Source organism: Staurois parvus, unplaced genomic scaffold (assembly GCF_062004578.1).
Source record: "Staurois parvus isolate SC_StPar_1 unplaced genomic scaffold, SC_StPar_1.0 ptg000694l, whole genome shotgun sequence".
NCBI classification, from domain to species: domain Eukaryota; kingdom Metazoa; phylum Chordata; class Amphibia; order Anura; family Ranidae; genus Staurois; species Staurois parvus.
The window spans coordinates 4,669,596-4,691,187 of NW_028318490.1; the positions used below are offsets into that span (position 1 = coordinate 4,669,596).

Consider the following 21,592-nt stretch of genomic DNA (forward strand, 5'->3'; position numbering starts at 1 on the left):
AATAAATAATAAATCTATGTATGTGCGGTTGATGTGTTTTTGCATCGCGTTTTGCATTTTTCATGCATGTTTTTGATGCGCTGTGCTTTTTTATGCAAAGTGTTGATGTTGCTAGGAGGAGGTGTCTGTTGCCATGCAGGAATATGCACGCACATGCATTTTTCATGCAATTAATAGAAACATAGAAAAGTGACGGCAGAAAAAAACTGAGTCCATTGAGTCTGCCCGTAATTCCAATTCCATTGCAGTCTATAGAGCCAAAAATGCACTTTGTTGCCTGTAAAAAAGTCCCTGCACCTTTCCAAAAAATGAATGAAAGGAAACTGCATAGATGTGAATGAGACTCATAAGAAAAAAGGTTAAATGGATTGTAGTGCGTTTCTGTGGATCTGCAAATCCCCAAAAAATGTGTAGATGTGAACCTAGCCTTAGGGTCCTTTCACACGGGGTGACCCATTTAGGGGATCTGCTGATCCCTGCTGAGCAAGCAGATGACAGGTCTGTGTCTGCTCTGCTGCTGCAGAGCAGACACACAGCAGCTCGCTCTCCTCAATGAGTGGTCAGATGAAAACGGACCACCTATCTGTTTCCATCTGATCTGATCCGACGGACGGAAGGGGAATTGGAACCCCAGCTGTCCCTTTTTTGCAGATCGGATTGGATGTTGGCGAGTGTCCGTTTATGTGTGCAAAGAAACAAACAGAGGGCGCACAGGCCTAGTGCATTACCTTCTAAAAATGAGATTTATTGAATAAAAGTAGTATACTCACAAAAGAATAAAATCAAAGGCACATCACAAAAAAGACAGCATGGTCCAATCTATCTAAATGGTGGCTGTTGGGGTGTCTGATGCGTTTTGAGGCAGAACCTCTTCCTCAGAGCCACCATCCATGTGTCCGTTTACACCTGCTACTCCATACAGGAGAATGGAGGTTCCGATCGGGTTCACCTTGAAAATGGGCAGGTGGACCCGATCAGAACGTCCGTGTGAACGAGGCCTTAGACCTCATATATTCTTGGAGGAGTGAATTAGTGAAGCTGGTATTCAAAACTCTCACATTGCTACCTGACAAACCTGATGAATTCCCTTTAGGATCGATTCATTATGCCACTAGCCTATCATTTACTTGTTATTGCTGGTATTTCCAGCCATGTGACTATTGTTTGCAACTCATTAGTTGTCATTGTGTAAAATAACAAACCTTTTAGCTAATTAGCTCATTGTTGGATTTCCCTACATGTCTTCCTCCCTTGGGGTTGCTGTAAGCTGCACTGTGAATAACTGCAACTGCCATCAGGTTTAGGGTATTCCAACAGCCATTTTGGTTTTGAAAGACACACTGAAGTGAAGAATCTCAAAAGGGGGGCAAAATAGGTAATAACGGGGTATAGCTAAGAAAATGAAGAATGCAATGCAGATACATCTTAATGCCCCACTATGTTGATTCGTCTTTATGCTTCAAAGCCCCCTATTGCTTGTGCCTTCTTTAAGTAGATATTACTTAGAATTGACGATACAAGTGATGTCCTTATTTTAATAAACGTAACAAGATGGGTAACTGCGGGGATTTTTTTACTGTTACATTGACAGGACTTCAATGATTGGAGAATATTCCTTTCGGCGTTGTGTGATGTTCTCCCTGGTTATCGGAGTATTTATTAGCAATACGTGTGCAGACCTGGCTCTGCCATTACGTCCAGTGGTTTCTCCATTTCTCCTCCCCCTTTCTTTTCCCTTTTATTTGCTCCCATAACGCTGTGTGACCATATTCAATCACTCAGCCACTTCTCACTATCCTCCTCCTTCCTCCAGTCTCTCCTCCCCCATTTCTCTTTGTTGCAGGGTGTGAGTGTTTGGTGTAGCTGCAGTGAAGGAGCTGTGCTCAGCATCCTGTATCCCTCCATCACCAAAACAGACAGGTGGGTACCAATCACGCAATAATTTCTAGGATGGGAAGAATGGGGAATGTTATGATATGGAAAAGAAAAGAACTGCCTTAACACTCAATGGGGGAATCCTGCCATCTCCCCCGAGTCTGATTACAGACAGCCCCTCCCTGCTTCTACTGTCCATCCAGCTACATATCTACCATGTTGTCTGGATGAATAAAAAAAAGGAATACATAGGAAAAGCTCTTTTTGCTTCCTATCTCACACATTTGAAAAGATTATAATTTATTAGCAATCCATTATAGTGTGATTGCATTTGCAGTTAGCATGTGTATTTATATACTATAACTGTACCTTGTTTTTTTATGTTTACAATCATGATAGAAGGTTATGGCTGTATCCTGTCTTAGAATGGGGAATATAGGGAAGATGGCCTGTGCTATAAGGAAAAGGTAAATGATTCATATGGAAACAAGGGCTATCCCATAAGGTAACAGAGGGTATGAACTCATTTTTATCATGACAGAATATTTCATGTTGTATTTAGGTATGTTATATACTGCATTCCAGGAATAGCAGGCAAAATTAATCTTGAAGGTATATAAGAAAGAGGCCAATTGTTATTGAAACAAACTGATTCATTGCCAACACCCTGCCATGTGACCTTTTCTGTCGTAGCCTTTAACCAAGCTGGACATTTATTTTTGGCATGGACACATGTATATTTTATTGATAATAGGTATAAACTGAGCAAGAACTAAATAGCATTTTTGAAAAATAATTGATCTTTTATGGCACATTATGAAAATATGTTAGCCGTCTCTGTTTGTATATGGGACTGCTGTGTAAAGGTAATACATTTCCTTTAACCAATGTCTTTATTTATACAGTAAAAGACCCTGCAGACAGTTTCTTAATACAATGGTAATTGCACTATTGAGATTTCCATCAGTAGTTCTTGGTATAATTAACCTACCCTGCAAGATGCTTCAAAATTCATTGTACCAGGACCATGGAAAATTCAAGTTAAAGTGGAACTAAACTGAAAATTGTAAACATTTTTAGCAGGCAGGCTCTATTGCAGAAGAGGCATGCCATGTCTCTTCAACAGTAAAGCAAACTTAGATGCTTGTTCACAGTCATCTTTAGGCCTCTTTTACATGGAGCGGATTCCATTCCGATCAGCAAGGGATCCGCTCACGGATCCCCTGCTGATTGGACAAGAGCGGGCAGATGATAGGTCCGTGTCCACTCAGTTAGTGCAGATGTAGCACTAACCCCTTAGGAGTCACTGAGTTTTGGGTCCCCCCTAAGCTCTGCACAGCCAGGCAACGCGCATTTTTCACTCTTTGCACACTGGAGTCAAAGAACAGTCCTTGAGCTTGGTTTTGTGATTTTATTAAGGGGTTAAGTACTTGGATGGAGTCTAGAGGTATATGGGATGCCCGAGGTACTGCAGAACTTAAGGACAAATGCCTTAGCAACTATGTACAAAATTGTGAACAGCAACAGTCTCTTTCCTTGAAAAGCCCCAAAGACTCTTCCTAGTGTACCTCCTCAGACCCCGGATGATTCCTCCTCTTCACCCGACTGCACTAGTAGTCCCTGGGCAAGGGGTCCCAGAAGCTGCCAATTTAGCACAAGCAGTCCAATGAGAAGCTAGTTGGGTCTTGCACCTGACTGCCCTCTCTCCTTATCCGGCCCAGGGGGTGTAAGTGTACTCCCATTGTCCTTTCCTGTCAGCTTTTTTGATTGGTGGCTACCTTCAGGCCTTTTGTTGGGCTGGCTCCTTCTCTGCTGCTCAGGCTGTCCTCCCCAGGAGACAGTGGTACAGTGGAGATCCTCTTTTCCAGTAAGCTGCCTGTAGATACACACTCCAGCCCTCCTCACTCTATCCACCTGACACTGCACACTGCCCTCCAGACTCTGTGATATTTGAAGGTTGCCTTGGTCACCATGGCCAGCCTCCTGCCAGGGGATTGGCCAAGGTCCCTCAAACATGCAGATCTGGGCCTCCTCCTCTCCACTTCCCTGTTCCAGAAAGTTCTCCACTCTCTAGAAAGGTGCGAGGGCTCCAGAAGCCCTGATGTGTCCTGAGGTGACCTCACTACCTCACTCCTAGGCTAACTCATCCCAGGCTGCTACTCAGCCTCTAACAAAAAAATTCCTACCTAGCTAAGCTAGAGGGCATTACACAGAGTAGACTTGGACAGAGCTCGCTCTGCTCAGTGGGTGGCTGGGAATAAAAGGACTCCACTGTCTGTTTACACCCGACTACCCTCCAATCTAATCCACCTAAATGGAAGAGGATGGATCCCCTTTTGTTCTGTTTAGCAGACCAGATCGGACCCAGAGGTAGGAGGGTGTAAATGTATACAAGTCTATTTACTGTCCATTGGAACACATGGACCTTCTGATGAGGTCCACCTGAAAAACTGACAGGTGGGCATGATCAGTTTGCCTATGTGAAAGGAGCCTTAGAATGTACACTGAGCTGTACTGTACATTTTCGGCATGCCTTGATGCCAAAATGAATGAACTCCCAGTCCATGTGCTGGAGTTATGTCATTCTAGCCTGGCCAATCAAGATGGTCAAAGGTCCCAAACCCAGAGGAGGAGCCAGTGAAGATGTCGGTGATACTGAGGGAGTGATGGGAGGTGAGTTTAGTTCCACTTTAAACACAGGGGCTGGATTCACACCTACTGTATGCATCTGTATTTTTAAATGCTTTGGGCAGGTGTGATGTTGACATGGTCTGCCAGCCCCGCCAAAAGCTTTTATAAGAGCATGTATGTTTGTGTGCTGGATATTGAATACACATCAACACACTGCACAGATGGTTGTTGAATCAAACCTTTTCAGGAAGCCACCAAGATATAATTGCTCCTGTATGGACAGAGTCTTTTATGGGTCTCTTGAAGCATTTCAGAGGACACCCATGACCAAACCCTTAGACTTTTTTTTTTCAACCTATTCTGTTGTGTGCACCTCTGGAAGCACATATATATTTTGTTTCAAATAGAACAAGGCACAAAAATAAAACTGAGAAATTATATCATTTATTGTTTTTTTTGTGTTAGAACAGGGGTGTCAAACCTTTTTTTCTTTCCTTGGCCACATTGGAAGAAGAGGAATTGTCTTGGGCCACGCATAAAATACACTAACAAAAAGGATAGCTGGTAAGCAGAAAAAGTCAGGCAGATCACAAATCACTGATATACATAATGACCTGAGTAATAAAACTTCATTTTTTTTTTAAATTTATAATAAAAGTGGGCAACATAAAACTAGTGTGATATTTGACACTTTTTAAAAAACGAACTCATTGATATCCAGTTTGACGAAATTCTCAATGACTTCTCAAGGTACTCGTCAGATATTTTGGTTCTAATTTTGCCCTTCATGTGCTTCATCCTTGAAAATAGTTGCTCCCAAATATAAAGGCTGCCGAAAACTGATAACATGAATAAGGTGTGATTGTGAAGAGTGAGATATTTTTCTTTGGGAAAGATAAAAATTATAAAGGTCCAGTAAACAGACACTGCCAAATTTTTCTTCATCCACTAAGTGTAAATGCATTTTTACAAAAACATTTTTTAAAAATGATCAGCATTTTTAAGTACGTTTATAATTTTGTGTTGGGTCGTGGGTTGGACAGCCCTGTGTTAGGAGCACGGAAGGCCATGGAACAAAAAGCACTGCCGCTACCAATCCTACTTTTGATGCTGTGGGAACAGATGTACTGTACATGAACAATACATTACATACACAATGAAGCCTGTCCTGAGAGAAATATGGGGCGGCTGTCGCTGACCTCTTTATAAAAAATGTAGTTGCCTGGCTGTTATGCTGACCCACTGAAGTCAGTGGTGTGGAATAAATATGCACATCAGATTAGGTCAGAAGTTCTTATCCTAGTTTATACATTTGACTCAGGAGATTTATCCGTGGTTCACGCTGAACCCAACTTTACAATCATGTGATTTCACTTAAGTCACATGATCTCAAAGCCACAGGTCAGTGGGATTTCAGGTGCAACATGGCTGACTTCATGCACAGATGTCTATGTAATTCGCACCTGAAATCACAAAAAAATAGCACAGGAACCTTTTTTTTTTTTTCCAAATTGGTGCGATATTGCAAGGTCAGAGTCACACTGATTTGAACAGTTCCAGTACTGACAATAAGGTGCGACTTGCCATGCGATCTGAAACTGTCAAATTGCATGAAAAGTCGCACCGGTGTGAACCAGGACTGACAGTCAGAGAATCAACATTTCCGGAATGACAAGTCAGCAATGGCAGCCTCAACATGTTTTCAGAATGGTTTACTTTAGGCTGGCTTTGTGTTGCAGTAGCACAAGTTAAAACGAACATTTACCCACAGAGGAAGATCGACTGCTCATTGCTGTTCATTTTCCATGGCATCCTAATGCACCTTGTAAATGTGCCACGGTGTATATGGCAATGAAACAGAGAGATGTGAAGGGGTCCACCGACACAAATGATAATACCTATCATCAGGAATCAGTTTCTGCACTTGCCTTAGAAGTATATTGTGGTAGGGTAGTATTTTGCACTTTAGCAACACATTGGTAATAAGGGAGTGGGGTATAGAAAGTTCGGCATATTTAATGAGAAGAGTAATACCACCCTCAGTGAATGAATGAACAACACTGGATATGAAAAACTGCTCACAAACCTTTGGGAGGTATTACTAAGGCTCCATGTACATTGCAGCTGATAAACGCACGTTTAGAAGCTTTTCTGCGTTTTTTTTCAGCAGCCCCTGAACTCTCCCTAAAGGTTTCCTATGTGTCCATGTACACATCGTCATTTACAGACAGTTGAGTTTACAGTCATTTTTTTTAACTCACCAAACTTGCATTCAGGAGATTTTATCAGCGTTTCAAATGCCAAACGCGTGTAAACACAGCTAACCGTGTTTATAAGCATTTGGAAGTTTTTTTTAACTCTTCCATTTCCAGATGCTGTCCAGAGTCCTTCTTTCGCATGAAAGAAAATGTTAGACACTGCTGCAATAATTGCTGCACGAAAATGAGCTGGAACACATCCAAACACCAAAAAAAAAAAGACAGCTAATCTCAACAAATACTGCTCTCTCTGCTTCTGCTTTATTTCTCTCAAAATGTCTGAAATAGTTAATTTTTTACTGTTTTTCAGTGCATTCTGGGCATTCTGGAAGATCTCCTGAGGTTATCTTTAAAAAACGCTTCTAAACACAAACGTCATAAACATGGCTAAACAGACATTTTTTAACCTACGTTTTCCAGCAATCAGTTTCCATCGTTCAGAAGTGTCCCGTGTACATGGAGCCTAAAACTGCATGGTGCAAAATCTGGTACAGCTCTGCAAAGAAACAAATCAGCTTCCAGATTTTATTGTCAAAGCTTAATTGTTCAAACTGAAGTTAGAAGCTGATTGGCTACCATGCACAGCTGAACCAAACTCCAAACCAAAAGTGTACCAGCTTTAGCAAATCTCCCCGTGTTGGAGTGGGGCCTGGGTAAAAGTAGGACATACATTGATCCAGGAGAATTTTAAACTTTCAGCTCATGCACTGAATAGGCTCCACTGACCAAATCTTGTTCAAAGCAAGTTAGTAGTGCCAGTCTGCCAAAGAAATGCACTGTGGAATTTCCGGTCAGTAACCCACCATTCACGAAGTACGCTCCTCATTGAAGTGCATAAACATGTCCTATCAAGGCTTTGAGGTTATAGCAAGGAAAAGCTTAAGAGTTTCTAAAGTCCGAGCACGGGACCTGACCAATGAGTTTTTTTAGATTCAATTTTACATTTTTATCAGAAACAATTGAGTACTGTCCGTTATACTTTTTTTATTTGCACTAACATACAATTTTGAGGACAAGCTTTCGGGGTATGTCCCGTTCTTCAAGGTCTAAGCAGTACTATTACAAATCACAAAGTTTAGGCAGAATGTTAGAAGGGATTGAGAAAAAAAAAAAAAAAGGGCTACAGATAAGATACATCAAAAGCGAGGGGGGGATACAACACTCACACAGAGGGGGTCAATCCAATCCCTTCTAACATTCTGCCTAAACTTTGTGATTTGTAATAGTACTGCTTAGACCTTGAAGAAGGGGACATACCCTGAAAGCTTGTCCTCAAAATTGTATGTTAGTGCAAATAAAAAAAGTATCACGGACAGTACTCAATTGTTTCTGTCGCAAATGCACTAATACGGCTGCAATCACCTCAAGCAAAATGGAAGATACATTTTTATCAATAATTCACATCATCATACATACTGGGCTTCAGGTGTGTATTTAGTGGACAGGAGTTTAAAAGTGCCACCAGCAGCAGCAAAAAAAAAAAAAGTTTCCTAAAATTTGTGTTAACCCATAAGATATCTGACAATCCAGTTGTACAGTGTATTTGGCTATACAAGCTCACATTTTATTTTGTGCACCACACAATCCCAATGTAAGGTGCTCATGTACCTGCAGATTATACCAACCCTGGCACTCACTGGTTTATGTGTAAACACCAACCAGTCATAACTTTATGACCACTGACAGATTAAGCGAATAACATTGATTGTCCTATTAAAATGGCATCTGAAAGTCTGTGGGATATATTAAGCACTTGCCCTCCTGAGGATTTACTCCCCTTCCTGACCTGGCCATTTTTTGCGATACTGCGTTACTTTAACTGAACAATTGCGCAGTCATGCAACGCTGCACCCAAATGAAATTTTCATCCTTTTTTTCCCACGAATTGAGCTTTTTTTCAGTAGTATTTGATCGCCTGTCCGTTTATTATTTTCGAGCTATAAAAAAAAGAACAATATTACTTTTTGCTATTAAACATGTCCAGTAAAAAAATGTTAAAAATCAAATTTAGTCATAAATTTAGGCCAGATGTATTCTGCTACGTCTTTGCTAAATATAAAAAATCCCAATACGTGCAAATTAATTGGTATACGTGAAAGTTATAGCGTTTACAAATGGCAGTATTGATACTGGAATTTTTTTTTTCTAATAATGATGGTGATCAGTGACTTATAGCGGGACTGCAGCGGGCATTCTGACACTGGCTTGTTGACGCCAATACAGTGATCAGTGCTAAAAAAAAAAAGCACTGTACTAATGGTACTGGGCAGGAAGGGGTTAACATGAGAGCCAATCATAGGGTTAACTGTGTGCTGGGTGTGTTTTACTGGGAGGCAGTGTGTTTGTGCTTCACTGTAAGCACACTGCTCTGGATGGCTGTGCTGAGTCATCCAGAGCAGTGTGCCCAAGCCGACAGGGAGGACGACTGTTAGTAAACAAAGCAGCCCTCATCCCCATCGAAGATCCTCGGTAATCACCTACCGGGGCCCAGTGACTGACAGCTGCGGCCACGAATGGTGGCGCGGGTAGGGCGCAGGCACCCCCTACCTGGAAATGCAAAATCACGTATATATACATGATTTTGTGCACCCCTGTAGCAGTATATCTGCTATAGGGCGGCAGGGAAGCAGGTAACCAGTAAGTAAACATGTTGTCCAAGAGGTTGATGTGTTGAAAGCAGGAAATACGGGTTGTGTTTGGCTTGTATAACCACATACCAGTCAGGGTGCCCACACTGACCAGCGTCCACAGCCAAAAGAGCCTACAATGGGCATGTGAGTAGCAGAACTGGACCACAGAGCAATGGAAGAAGGTGGTTGGACTGATAAATTACTCTTTTACATCATGTGGATGGCCACGTGTGTGCGCATCACTTACCTGGGGAAGGATGGCACCACGATGTAGTATGGGAAGATGGCAAGCCAGAAGAGGCAGTTGGAAGCTTTGGGCAATTCTCTGCTGGAAATCTTCTGTCCTGTCATTCATGTGAACATTACTTGACACATGCCACCTACCTATATTGTTGTTGACCAAGTACACCCCTTTATGGAAATGGTATTGCGGGATGATAGTGAACTCTTTCAACAAGAAGATATGCTCTGCCATTCTGCAAAAAATGGTTAAAGAATGGTTTGAGGAACACAACGAGTTTTTGGTGTTGACTCCATCCAATCGAGTATTTGTGGGATGTGCTGGAAAAAATACGTTTGATCAATCGAGGCCCCACCTTGCAACTTACAGGACTTAAAGGATCTGCTACTGACGGCTTGGTACCAAATACCACAGCACACGTTCAGAGCTCTAGTGGAGTCCATGCCGTGACTGGTCAGGGCTGTTTTGGTGGCAAAAGGGATTTACTCCATGTTAGGTTCATGGTCAGAAAGTTATGGCCGATCAGTGTATATGGCTGACAATTACCAGAGCTGATAACTGTGCATTCAGATATCAAATGCACAGGGTAAGAAGGTGAATAAAAATTATCAAGCATATTAGTCACCTCTTAATCAACCCATGTTATCTCTCAAAAAGTTCTGCACTAACACATTCAGTATGTCATTCAATGAGATCTGTAGAACGGTATCCATGCCTTGATAGTTGTAAGATAAGGAAGCACAGAGGATATGACCCCAATAACTCAAGTCCTTTATTATCCCTTTTTTTTTTAATCAGCTGTAGATTACATAGATGGGTTATGCCAGCAGATTTGATATATGACAAAAAATAGCAGTCATTGGAAAATAAGTTCTGGTGTATTCTCTTAATATCCTATTTTCAAGAGTTAAAATTTAATGTTGGCTATGTTCACAAAATGACAAATGTTGTCCTCCCCATACTATCAATATGTGCTTTATGATACTACTGTATAAGGGGCATAGTTGTGTTGTATCGTTTCTCTTCTGTTTAGAGGGGGCAAAACTCTCAGCTCAGCCATTTACGTGAGTAAACAGACCACTTACACATTTCTCTTTATTTAGGCAGCACAATGAAAGGGGACACCCCTGTGAACAGCACACTAAGCGTTGGGCAGGCCAGAAAGCTTGTGGAGCAGCTAAAAATCGAAGCATCTATGTGTCGTATTAAAGTATGTATACCCTGTAATGTTGGCTGCGTCTTTTGTGTATAATCCAATGTTCAAAAAATAGTTTTTAAAACTATAAGCCGGTATATTTCCAGGCAGAGCAGTTCTTTGTTTCTGGTAAATAGACTCGATGTTGAACCCATTTGGAACATGTTATCATGATAATTCCAATTGTCCTTGATCAGCATTTTTTTTTTTCTTGCAGTTTTTCTATGTTTTTATATAATCAGACATTATACACTGCCTACCCAATTCAAAAAGAAAAAAAAAAAGGAATACAAAGCTGCAGTGATTAAGTGCTGGACAGGATCACAATAAACATAATGTGTTCTGACTGATTCCATTGCCTTTCTCAGCCTTTAAATCTCTAGTTGAGCTGTCAGCATTTTCAGGGTACTGGTCAGCAATTTAACACTTTAATGACAAGGCAGTGACAGGCAGAGTAGGCTTTGCTGCGTATTGGTTAAAGATTAGTTTCTTTGCAGTTCTATGCAAGTAAACAATACAAGAACAAGAGAAACCTACTTCGCAAAATCAGGCCTTAAAGTGGAACCACACTGCATTGGATAACCAAAACTATTCAATTCATTTTTAATATTCAAAGCAGACTCCCCCATTCATCCATGTCTCCATGCTTTATTTTGCTGAGAAACTGCTTCGAAACCCACCCGCTAGCATTTCTAGTCACGGCCATCTCGAGTAAGAGCAGATGACTCATATAGCATTTACTTCCTGGAATCCATCTGCCCTTTAGCGCAGGCATTCAGGCAGGAGGGTGTACTTAGCTGATAAAACCCCTCCTGAAGATTCCTGGGATGTATGACATTTGCCTAGGCCAGAAACCACAAAGTAGTTGGAGAAATGTAAAAAAAACAAAAAATACATATATATATTTATTATACCTTCCTATCCATTTACCAAGGATAGCAGCACAAATATTAAAAATAGTCAATGTTGATTCAGAGAGTAGAGTTCTATTTTAATCAGCTTCTGTGTCAAAGTGTAAAATCCCCAGCTCTCTTCTGCAAATGGCTGTACTCATGCAAACACTTGAGGACAAAAAAAAAACAAAACCGTAAAGAACGCCATGTACATGATGCCACATATACCCAAATGTTAGGCTTTTTCTGGTTTTATTTAAAGAACACAGATTTTAATTTTGTTAATTATTTTCTTTGCAGTAGGTCACACATACCTCAGGACACTGCATCTAAATCTTTGAGGGCTCATTAACACGTGCATGCCTTCTGAAGTGTGATCCACGTTTGACTGTTCTTCTAAGGGCATTTGACAGGCATTGAGGAGGTGTTATGTTGCCTTTTCACCACCTGGTTTAAGTCTAGAAATGTCACGCTACTGAAGCGCAGCTTCACAGACTTGCATTGGTTGCGGTTGGCTGTTGAATGCAATGCACGTTTTCATTTTTGTCACAGCATGTGTACAGCCCTGAGTAGCCACAAGCCCAGGTTCAGGCGGGGGGGGGGGGGGGGGGGTTGGGGGTGGTAAAACTGCATATCCCTTGCCTGTGTTTACTGCCCCTTAGCTACATGTATGAACAAAGCCTGCTACAGATGATAAATAGTAATTTTAAGTTGGTTATCATTTGAAAGTTTTGTTCAAACCAGGTTTTGCTTTATCAAGCATTTTGTACCAGACTTCTTAAATCAGCTAAAGCCTTCTGAAGGGAATGAGCCCAGTTATAAAGATTACCCATAAATGTATCCAGTCCCTTTCTGATACGACAAAAATGCAGAGCCCAGCAAAGGCATAGTGAGTGGGGTTTTTTTCGTTTTGTTTTTTTTCTAACACACCTTGCCATTCTAGGTTACAGAACACCCCCCCCCCCCCCCAAAAAAAAACCAAAAAAAAAACCACATGAGGTCCACCACCATACTTCACAGTAGGGATGGTGTGCTCATCTTCAAGACCTTGTTGACTCCTCTGCAAATGTAGTGTTTATCGTTATGACCATAAGATTAAATTTTAGTCTCATAACACCAAATGATATATATATTTGCCTTGGTAAAATAACATATGAGCACAACTATTACTCCAACCAAAAAAACTTACCAAGAAATAAGCATTATAAATATCTGTTTGGTTTGTCTTCTTGTTTATGATGTACATTTTTGGAAGAACTGTTTCCAGTCTATAGCAGTAAACGGTTTCAGATAAGGGCCTGTTTTTCTATATTGTAAATAAACTGGATATTAAGCACACTTCAGTTTGATCCCAAAGTAGACTTCCACCATCTTGCCAATGGTAAACTGAAAAAATTATACCCTTGCTGGAGCGAATTAGTAGCCTTCAAAGCAGGCACATCTGTTGTCACCATATGCTAGTTTACTAGCCTGTGAATAGTTTACCTTTAGAGTGGATACACACGTGCGGTACGGATTGTAGCTCAGGTTTTACAACTAATTGATACAGTAGTTGTTCACAGGTTCACGTTTACATCAGGTTCAGGACAGGATTAGCTCAGGATCTTATCCTGTTCACACATATGTGGTTTTGGAAAGGTTCCCATAGAAGTCAATAGCTTGTAATTTGTACCTGAACCAGACTGAACTGCTCAGAAATCGAACATGACTCTTTAAAAACGCACTGAATCTGCACCAGCCATACGTTATCAGGGACCATAGGAAGCAATGTTATTTCACATGTCATGCGGACTGGGTGTGGTTCAAACTGCTTTTATCAGTTTCACATACATGCTTAAGTGCCCCTTCACATATATGCGGATTGGATGCAAAGTCTGTAAACAAGAATGTACCCAGTACACTCAGGTGCTGTACTCAGAGCATATTTTCACACCTCAGCTTAGTGTGATGACCACAGGTTCCTTTCAACTGCTTCACTAAAACTGATAACATGAAGAACTGTCAACCAATATGTAAAATGGATGGGTGTGCTCTTTCTGCATTTTAACATGTTTCAGCGAGTAAGGTCACATATCCACTTGGGCCCACGAATTCACCCTTCTAAAGGGGCTTGTGAGATCCACGGTCATCCAGCTACTTCTTCAGTCTATGAGATCTGCAAGTCTGTGTGAAATTTCTGACATTTAGTCAGTCAAATCAGTCCTAGCCATTCAAGTCTGGTGGGATCTTTCTATTACCTGCCCTTATAGGACAGCTAAAGAAACTCACCACAGGAACGGCATAGCATTTTCTCTAAAGCTGACCACAGCCAGATCGAAATTCGTCCAGTGTAGAAGGGACCGGCTGAAGTTTGAACCATCTATGACTGTTCCCGCTTGACAGAAGTGGATCGAAATGATCAACTTCTGTCAAACTGGACTGCTGGAAATATACTTCGATTAGTGGCTGTAATCACTGATCAGTGTATTCTGACAGCGGAGGAGTCCTACTGTCAGAATGCAATCGCACAGTAGGGAGGATTCCAATATTCACCTCGTGTGTGGAACAGGGAATCCATTTTTTCCCCCAATCAGCCTGCTATATGATATATAATAATAATAATAAAAAAAAAAAAAAACACATACACCTGCAACAAGGTATCTGTGGCCAGCCTAACATTTGTCTAGGAAAAGATTTCATTTTTAGTATTGGTCTGTTATCCACTGCCTTTAGTGGGAAGTATCTTATTATAGATGATAGTCTTTCAACATGCTATGTGACATACAAGGAAACAACTTCTATACAAAAAGAAAACAACTCCTATACTGTTCTGTCCCTACAGGTCTCAAAGGCAGCATCGGACCTCATGACATTCTGCGATGCTCACGCGTGTGAAGATCCACTCATCACTCCAGTGCCCACTTCTGAAAACCCATTTAGGGAAAAGAAGTTTTTCTGTGCCCTCCTCTGACGTATCTGCTACATCAGAAAAATACTCACTACATCCTCTCTGACATGCCCAGTCAACCCACTCACTCCCCTCCTTGTCTTTTACCAACATGTCCTTGCACCCGATTTTATTTCACCATTGAGTGGTTTTAATACTGCCCATCTTCTCCCTCAGCATTGAGAATTGACAACCCAAGGGACTTAAACTTTTAATTACGCCGATGGAAGACTGTGGTGATATACAACCAGTATTTATTTGTAAATTATACAACTGTGATTAATAAATATTGACAAAAGATTCAAATTTTTTTTTTGCCTAAGTGAATGAACTGTTTGCCCAATTATAAAGACCAAAAGCACTGTACAGAGATGCACAAATCACCTGTGTCCAAGTGTAAAGTTACTGTTAGGTGTACCAGTACAGGACTGAATATCAGCCAATTACTACAGGCATAGCCAAAATGACTGTCGAGTTAGTTCAAAAACAGGTCCATACAGCATGAAGATTCATTGCATCAGTCCTACTTTACTGCCATAGAATTCTGCAAAAGAACAAAGAGAAACCATTATCAATAGTCTAAAATCAAGGTTAATGTATTTAAAAAAAAAAAAAAACAAACAAGAAAAAAAAACACACAAATCTGCTTTTGTCAATACTTAAGTGATTGTAAAAGGTTTTTTTTGTTATAGAATTGCAGAGCAGCCCTGATCCTGCTGTTCTGGGGTCCCCTGTTGGTGCTCCTGGCTCCCACTCTTCTTGGTGTGCCACCATAGGAAGCTGCTTCCTTCTGTGGCAGACCTGCAGGCTCCATCCCAAGCCATGCTGCCTGCATCCATAACACAGACAGCACAGCTTGGCTCATCTGATCATGTCTGATTTGGTGAGAACACTAATCCAAGGTCTGTGGAACCTTTACCCTTAAGCTGGGTACACGCGGTCCTAACATTCAGATCATGTGTACAGTTGTCCTTCCAAAAGAAGCCAGTCTAAGGACCAGCTTTTGTCAAAGGGACATGCTGGAAAACCAGCATCCGATTAACACTCGCAGCAGTACCACCACCAAATGTGGTGGTAAACAAAATAAATAAACCATACTACCTCCAACTAGTGGGCACTAGTTCAATATCTGAGCTCATTCCCCCCACATGCAAAGCCATCGTGAAAAAATCTAGCCACACACACCACGTATAGCCGGAATCCTCAAAAACTTTACTGATATAGGAGGAAGACAAGACTCCATTTGGAAGCCTACACTCTGACACATATTTGGGCTTAATTGTAGAGATCTTGTTTTGACCATTTGGATTAATAGTTTTCAGAGCATGCTAGAAATTTGCTGTGTGCACCTCCAATGTTTCATGGTGGCTTACTAAGAACAAAGTTGTTGGACTGTTCTAAGGGTCACAATGAATAGCTCAAAACACAAAAGCAGCTAAAAATGCCTCCCATGTAGGATCCTGTGGAGAAGTAGGGAATGTCAGGACATTAACCAAAACTTACCAGTCCACAATACAACAACTTTTATCACAATACAATAGTGGGGTACAACAATCAATGTCAATCTTGACTATATGGGGGGGGGTGTAAAAAAAAGACCACACTTTACCTTCCCTATCCTGTACAGTGCCATGCTGCATGCCTCCTTTTGAACACAAACAGAAACTTCTGACACAGAATATGATTTACTCTACCCTAAACTCTGCATACAGGCCAACAAATGACACCATGAAACTACATGATCAGTGCACATCTTATGCATGTGAAAAACACAAGGAGGTGCCAGTAGGAAGGTGTAGAATGCCTTTAAAGGGAGTTTCTAATTCTCTGTCTACCAAGTATATTTTTATATAATTTATGGTCACATACCAGCATTTCTTCCAGCTCTTCTATTTCTGCTTTATCCATCAGTATTCTGCAAATAGACAGACAAGCAGCAGAAATATAAACAATAAAGCAAACCAAATGACTTATTGGCATTCCACATTCAGAGTGGCTTGTATAACTAATAGACACCCTTAGATTTCTCCACATTTTATAGTGTTGCATCTGGGAAATAAAATGGATTTAAGTATTTTATTTTCACCAATAGCTATTAAAAAGATCAACATTTTCCCAAACTATTTAAAATTTAAAAAAGCCTTTCAATTGTAAATAATGTTGTCAGTGGCTATAGAGCTGATCAATGTTTTCTGACCAGGGTGGGTCGGGTTGGGAAGTACCCGCTGCCAGCGTACAATAGCACAGCAGGGAGAACCCTGCATCCACATTGCTTGTGTGGATGCGGGGATCTGTCAGTTTTTCCTTTCGTTCAACCCACTGGTTGACAATAAGAAAAATAAAACTCAATGCATATACCCTGCTTTTTGCTTAATTTAAATTTGTGGCTAAATTTACCACCCTCTGAAAGGTGATTGCGGTGGACTGATTTTTAGAGTTATTTGACAGGAAGCAATATGTTGCCTCCTCACCACCTTTGCCAATCACTGAAGGCCTCCAGTGAAGTCCCATGCACTAGGTCGCATTTGGCAGCAGCTCCACCTGCCAAACACAGCAGAAGAGAACACTTTTACTGTGCCAAAACTGTGGTAACATGTACTTTTCCCAAAGCTTTCATGAAGGTCAATTAACAAGTGGGGTCCACTTTCTTGGTGGATTGTTTCCCAGGGCTTAAAGTAGTCCTCGATGCAGAAAGTGGTACCACCGTAATGACATCAGCACCATTCTGCGCATCGTCACATTGTGAGTAATACAGACGACGTCTATCATCTCCCGCACTCACAGTATGCCCTCACTCTTCCAGGCTGAATGACACTGGGTATCATTGGACCCAAAAGACTGAGGGCATCTAGAGGTGAAGGAGAGGTGCTGAGGAAGGGGAGGGGGGGGTAGCACCGGAGACAAGGTGTGTATTGTAGCAAAAGCGTTTGTTTTGCTCTGGTCACGAAGAAAAAAAAAAAAAAAAAAAAACACCTTTTGCTGCAATACACACTTGCTCTCCAATGCTAGCCCCCTCCCCAGTGCCTCTACTTGAGTTTAAGAACCCATGTTACATGTGTGTTGCATTCTGGCTTCATTCACACTTTTACATTGCACCCAATACCACACTATACATGCATTAGTAGTAACCATTTTGAATAGCACCCCAATGCAGTAAAGCAACGCACAACCACATGCTGCCTTCCCATTCATCGCTGTTCAATCTTGAACAAGCATATCTGCACTTGCACGTCGCTTGTGGGGCAGTTCATTCATTTCAATGGGTTGCCCTACCCATGAGAAACGCAGGAAAAAAAAGTCCTCAATCCTTTTTGAAATCACGCCAAACTAAACTACATGGCGCTGAGGCCCCACCTAGTTTAGCGCATGTGAAATCACACAACTGCCAATGCGTGGGGGTGCTATTAAGAAGTAGGCTCCATTCACACCTAGGGATTTGAAACGTTTTGATTTTTTTGCACAACATTCATATGGCAGCTCATGGATTTCGTTGGGCTGCCCTACACACGGCAAAGTAGCTCATCAAGCTTTTTTCCCTGCGCTGGTTTGCATGCAATGCTGTATCTGTTGCCCTTTTTTGTGTGCAGCAAAACAAGTGTTTGCTGTGCCACTTTTGAGGCGCCATTAACAGTTAGATTCACACGATGTTTGGTGGTGCAGCTCACGTTTTCACAGGCACAGCAACCTATTCATTTGCACGGGCTGCTGTACCTGCGGGAAACACAGGGAAAAGGACTCTGATCCTTTTCCAAAACATGCCCATAGAGCAGCTGCTTGCTGCTGTGGCATCAGGCAGTTTTGTGCACCTGAGAATACGCTGCATTTCAAATCCCCAGACCTGTGAAGCAGCTTTCTCTCCTCTCAGTGCAGGGATGACCATATGGACTAGACAGCTTCTGATTGGTCTGCACCGTGACAGTGCAGACAAATCAAAAGCGGTCTATCCCATACTGTCATCCCTGCATTGAGAGGAGAGAAAGCGGTAGGGATTTCAAATCCCCAGCTTTCCCTTCTGTGACAGCATGGGATCAGTGCAGGGAGGTTTTCTGCACTGCTCCTGTGTGATCTCAGGGTATGACAAGCCGGGGTTCACACAGGAGCAGTGGGGAAACCGTATGCGACTTGGGCAAGAATCACACCGCATTCCTGTTCAAATCGCATGCTATTTTGTGCGGTACAATTTGGGCCCATACATTTTTTACTGAGGCAAATCGCACAGCAAAGTGTGGGTGCTCGGTATCAGCAAGTACTTGACTGAAAGTATTGGTACTCGTACTTGCTGATCAAAAAAAGGGCATCAGTGCATTTCTTGTACATATACTGGAATTTCGCTGCTATACTGTAATGGTGGTGATCAGCGACTTATAGTGGGACTGTGATAGTGTGGCAGGCAATCATGCGCTAACAACAGACCTTTGCTGGGAGGGACATCAATACAGTGATCAGTGCTAATACTGTAAGCTGTCCCTGTACTAATGAAACTGGCTGGGAAGGGGTTAATATTTAGGGCAATCAAGGGTTTGTGTGCCTAAGGCCGCTTTCACACTGATCCAATTTTCTTCCGCTTTTGCGTTTAAAAAAAAAAGCGGAAGAAAAACATGCGACCATGTATTCCTATGGAACTCTTCACACGGTGTGTTGCTTTTTTAAAAATCCTGCTTGCTGCATGTCTGGTGCGGAAAAAAAAACACCAAAAATACACCTCCCCATTGAAATCAATGGAAAACGTGTCAAAAACGCATAGAAAATACACCCACATTACGTTTTTGGTTTGGTTTTTGAGTCACATATCCTGTAACAAACGCGATAAGAACCGCATATGAGTTTTTGCTGCAGATCAGCGTGAAAGTCGCCTAACAGAGTGTGCTGCTCTCCTGTTACTATATGGCTGTATTTATTCCTCGATTTAGAGGGAGAATAAACAGCCAGATTGCTGCTCTCCGTACGCAGAGTCCGATCATGCTCACGCCACAAACCCAGAAGAAGGCCGGTCACGTATATATACTGTATAAATGACTGCATCCCGGTGCCACCCCCCTGCCTCCACAGTAAATGTACTGCGACGGGGCAGCAAGCAGTCAAAGGGGACTATTTGCAGACACTTTTGTGGTGCTGGGAAGGTGATTGTTAGCGCAACAAAAGTGCACCGGTGCGAACGGGGCCTAAAAGGGTCAGGAGTGCTCTCCCCTGCGTCAACAGCCCACTGAAAATCAACGCTCCAATCTGTGATCCGGCGGCTTTATTATCCTGCCGCCCCTGCAATAGACCATAGATAAACTATGTGACATGAGGAATACTGACCCCCCCGGATCAGACATGAGGAATACTGACCCCCCCAGATCAGCCATGAGGAATACTGACCCCCCCTCCTCCCCCCGGATCAGACATGAGGAATACTGACCCCCCCCCGGATCAGACATGAGGAATACTGACCCCCCCTCCTCCCCCCGGATCAGACATGAGGAATACTGACCCTCTCCCCCCCCCCGGATCAGACATGAGGAATACTGACCCTCTCCCCCCCCCCCGGATCAGACATGAGGAATACTGACCCCCCCCCCAGATCAGCCATGAGGAATACTGACCCCCCCCCTCCTCCCCCCGGATCAGACATGAGGAATACTGACCCTCTCCTCCCCCCCCCCCCCCCGGATCAGACATGAGGAATACTGACCCTCTCCCCCCCCCGGATCAGACATGAGGAATACTGACCCCCCCCCCAGATCAGCCATGAGGAATACTGACCCCCCCCCCCAGGACCAGACATGAGGGATACCGACCCCCCCCCCCCGACCAGACATGAGGAATACCGACCCCCCCCCCTGGGACCAGACATGAGGAATACCGACCCCCCCCCAGGACCAGACATGAGGAATACCGACCCCCCCCAGGACCAGACATGACGAAAACTGAACCCCCCAGAACCAGACATGACGAGAACTGAACCCGCCAGGACCAGATATGACGAAAACTGACCACCCCCCCAGGACCAGATATGACGAAAACTGACCACCCCCCCAGGACCAGATATGACGAAAACTGACCACCCCCCAGGACCAGACATGAGGAATACCGACCCTCCCAGGACCAGACATGAGGAATACCCACCCCCCCCAGGACCAGACATGAGGAATACCCACCCCCCCCAGGACCAGACATGAGGAAAACCGACCCCCCCCCCAGGACCAGACATGAGGAAAACCGACCCCCCCCCAGGACCAGGGACATGAGGAATACTGACCCCCCCAGGACCAGACTGACCCTTGTGCGCTACAAGCTCAAAGACAGGTTCCCCTGGACTTGTAGTATCACAGACTCACAGATAGATGGCGCCCACACCGCTCACCTCTCCAGGTTGTCATTGACGTTCTTCAGGTTGACAGATATGGCTCGTGTCACCGCGGTGAGTTTCCGGAGCGCCTCACACAGAGCCCGACTCTGTCCTCCCTGGGCCGGAGAAGCATTCAGAAGAAGCCCGGAACTCCGCCGAGTCACCCCCGCCTCAGCCATCTCCAGCTGGAATACGCGCCACTTCGCTGATAGGCCGGTTAGGGGCACGTGATCTGGCAGCCTGATCACGTGACTCCCGTTGCCCGGTGTTTTGGTTGTTGAGCTGTAACTGCAATGGGTTACCGTAAAGAAATCTAGTATAGATGTATGGTGGAGAACACCTCGTCTAGTCTTCCTCCTGATGTCCTTCCTGCCGCTGGCTCAGGGGCTTGTTATGATCGGTGATAAATAAATACAATTGGAGGAGCTGTACACTAACCAATCAGCTTCTAGCTTCAGCTTGTTCATTTCAGCCTTGAGAATGAAAGCTAGAAGCTGATTGGCTGCCATGCATAGTTGCTTCAGTCTTTAATTTCCTGGAATGTGAAGAATAGCAGCCTGCTACACCTGGAGCCTGGGAACACGGGAGCAGTGGGGACCGCATGTGATGTGG

General features: G+C 43.0%; 1 protein-coding gene and 1 long non-coding RNA gene across 5 annotated transcripts; one reads left to right on the plus strand and one right to left on the minus strand.

The window, feature by feature from the left end:
* The first annotated feature begins 1,760 nt into the window (after positions 1–1,760).
* GNG3 (G protein subunit gamma 3) lies at positions 1,761–14,955 on the plus strand. Of its 4 annotated transcripts, none has more exons than XM_089652847.1 (4): positions 1,761–1,920; positions 4,972–5,070; positions 10,739–10,845; positions 14,545–14,955. In XM_089652847.1, the coding sequence occupies exons 3-4, from the start codon at positions 10,747–10,749 to the stop codon at positions 14,671–14,673; spliced, it is 228 nt and encodes a 75-aa protein (XP_089508973.1). In that variant the 5' UTR covers positions 1,761–1,920; positions 4,972–5,070; positions 10,739–10,746; the 3' UTR covers positions 14,674–14,955. The 4 variants fall into 4 exon arrangements, with proteins under 4 accessions (XP_089508973.1, XP_089508974.1, XP_089508975.1 ...); XM_089652848.1 differs by having other exon boundaries at positions 4,977–5,070; XM_089652849.1 differs by having other exon boundaries at positions 5,018–5,070.
* LOC149446206 (uncharacterized) lies at positions 14,887–21,329 on the minus strand. Its single transcript, XR_016306243.1, has 3 exons — positions 20,996–21,329; positions 16,519–16,564; positions 14,887–15,193 (listed from the first exon to the last, which is right to left on the minus strand). It is a non-coding gene; the product is annotated as an uncharacterized LOC149446206 (long non-coding RNA).
* Positions 21,330–21,592: the final 263 nt, after the last annotated feature.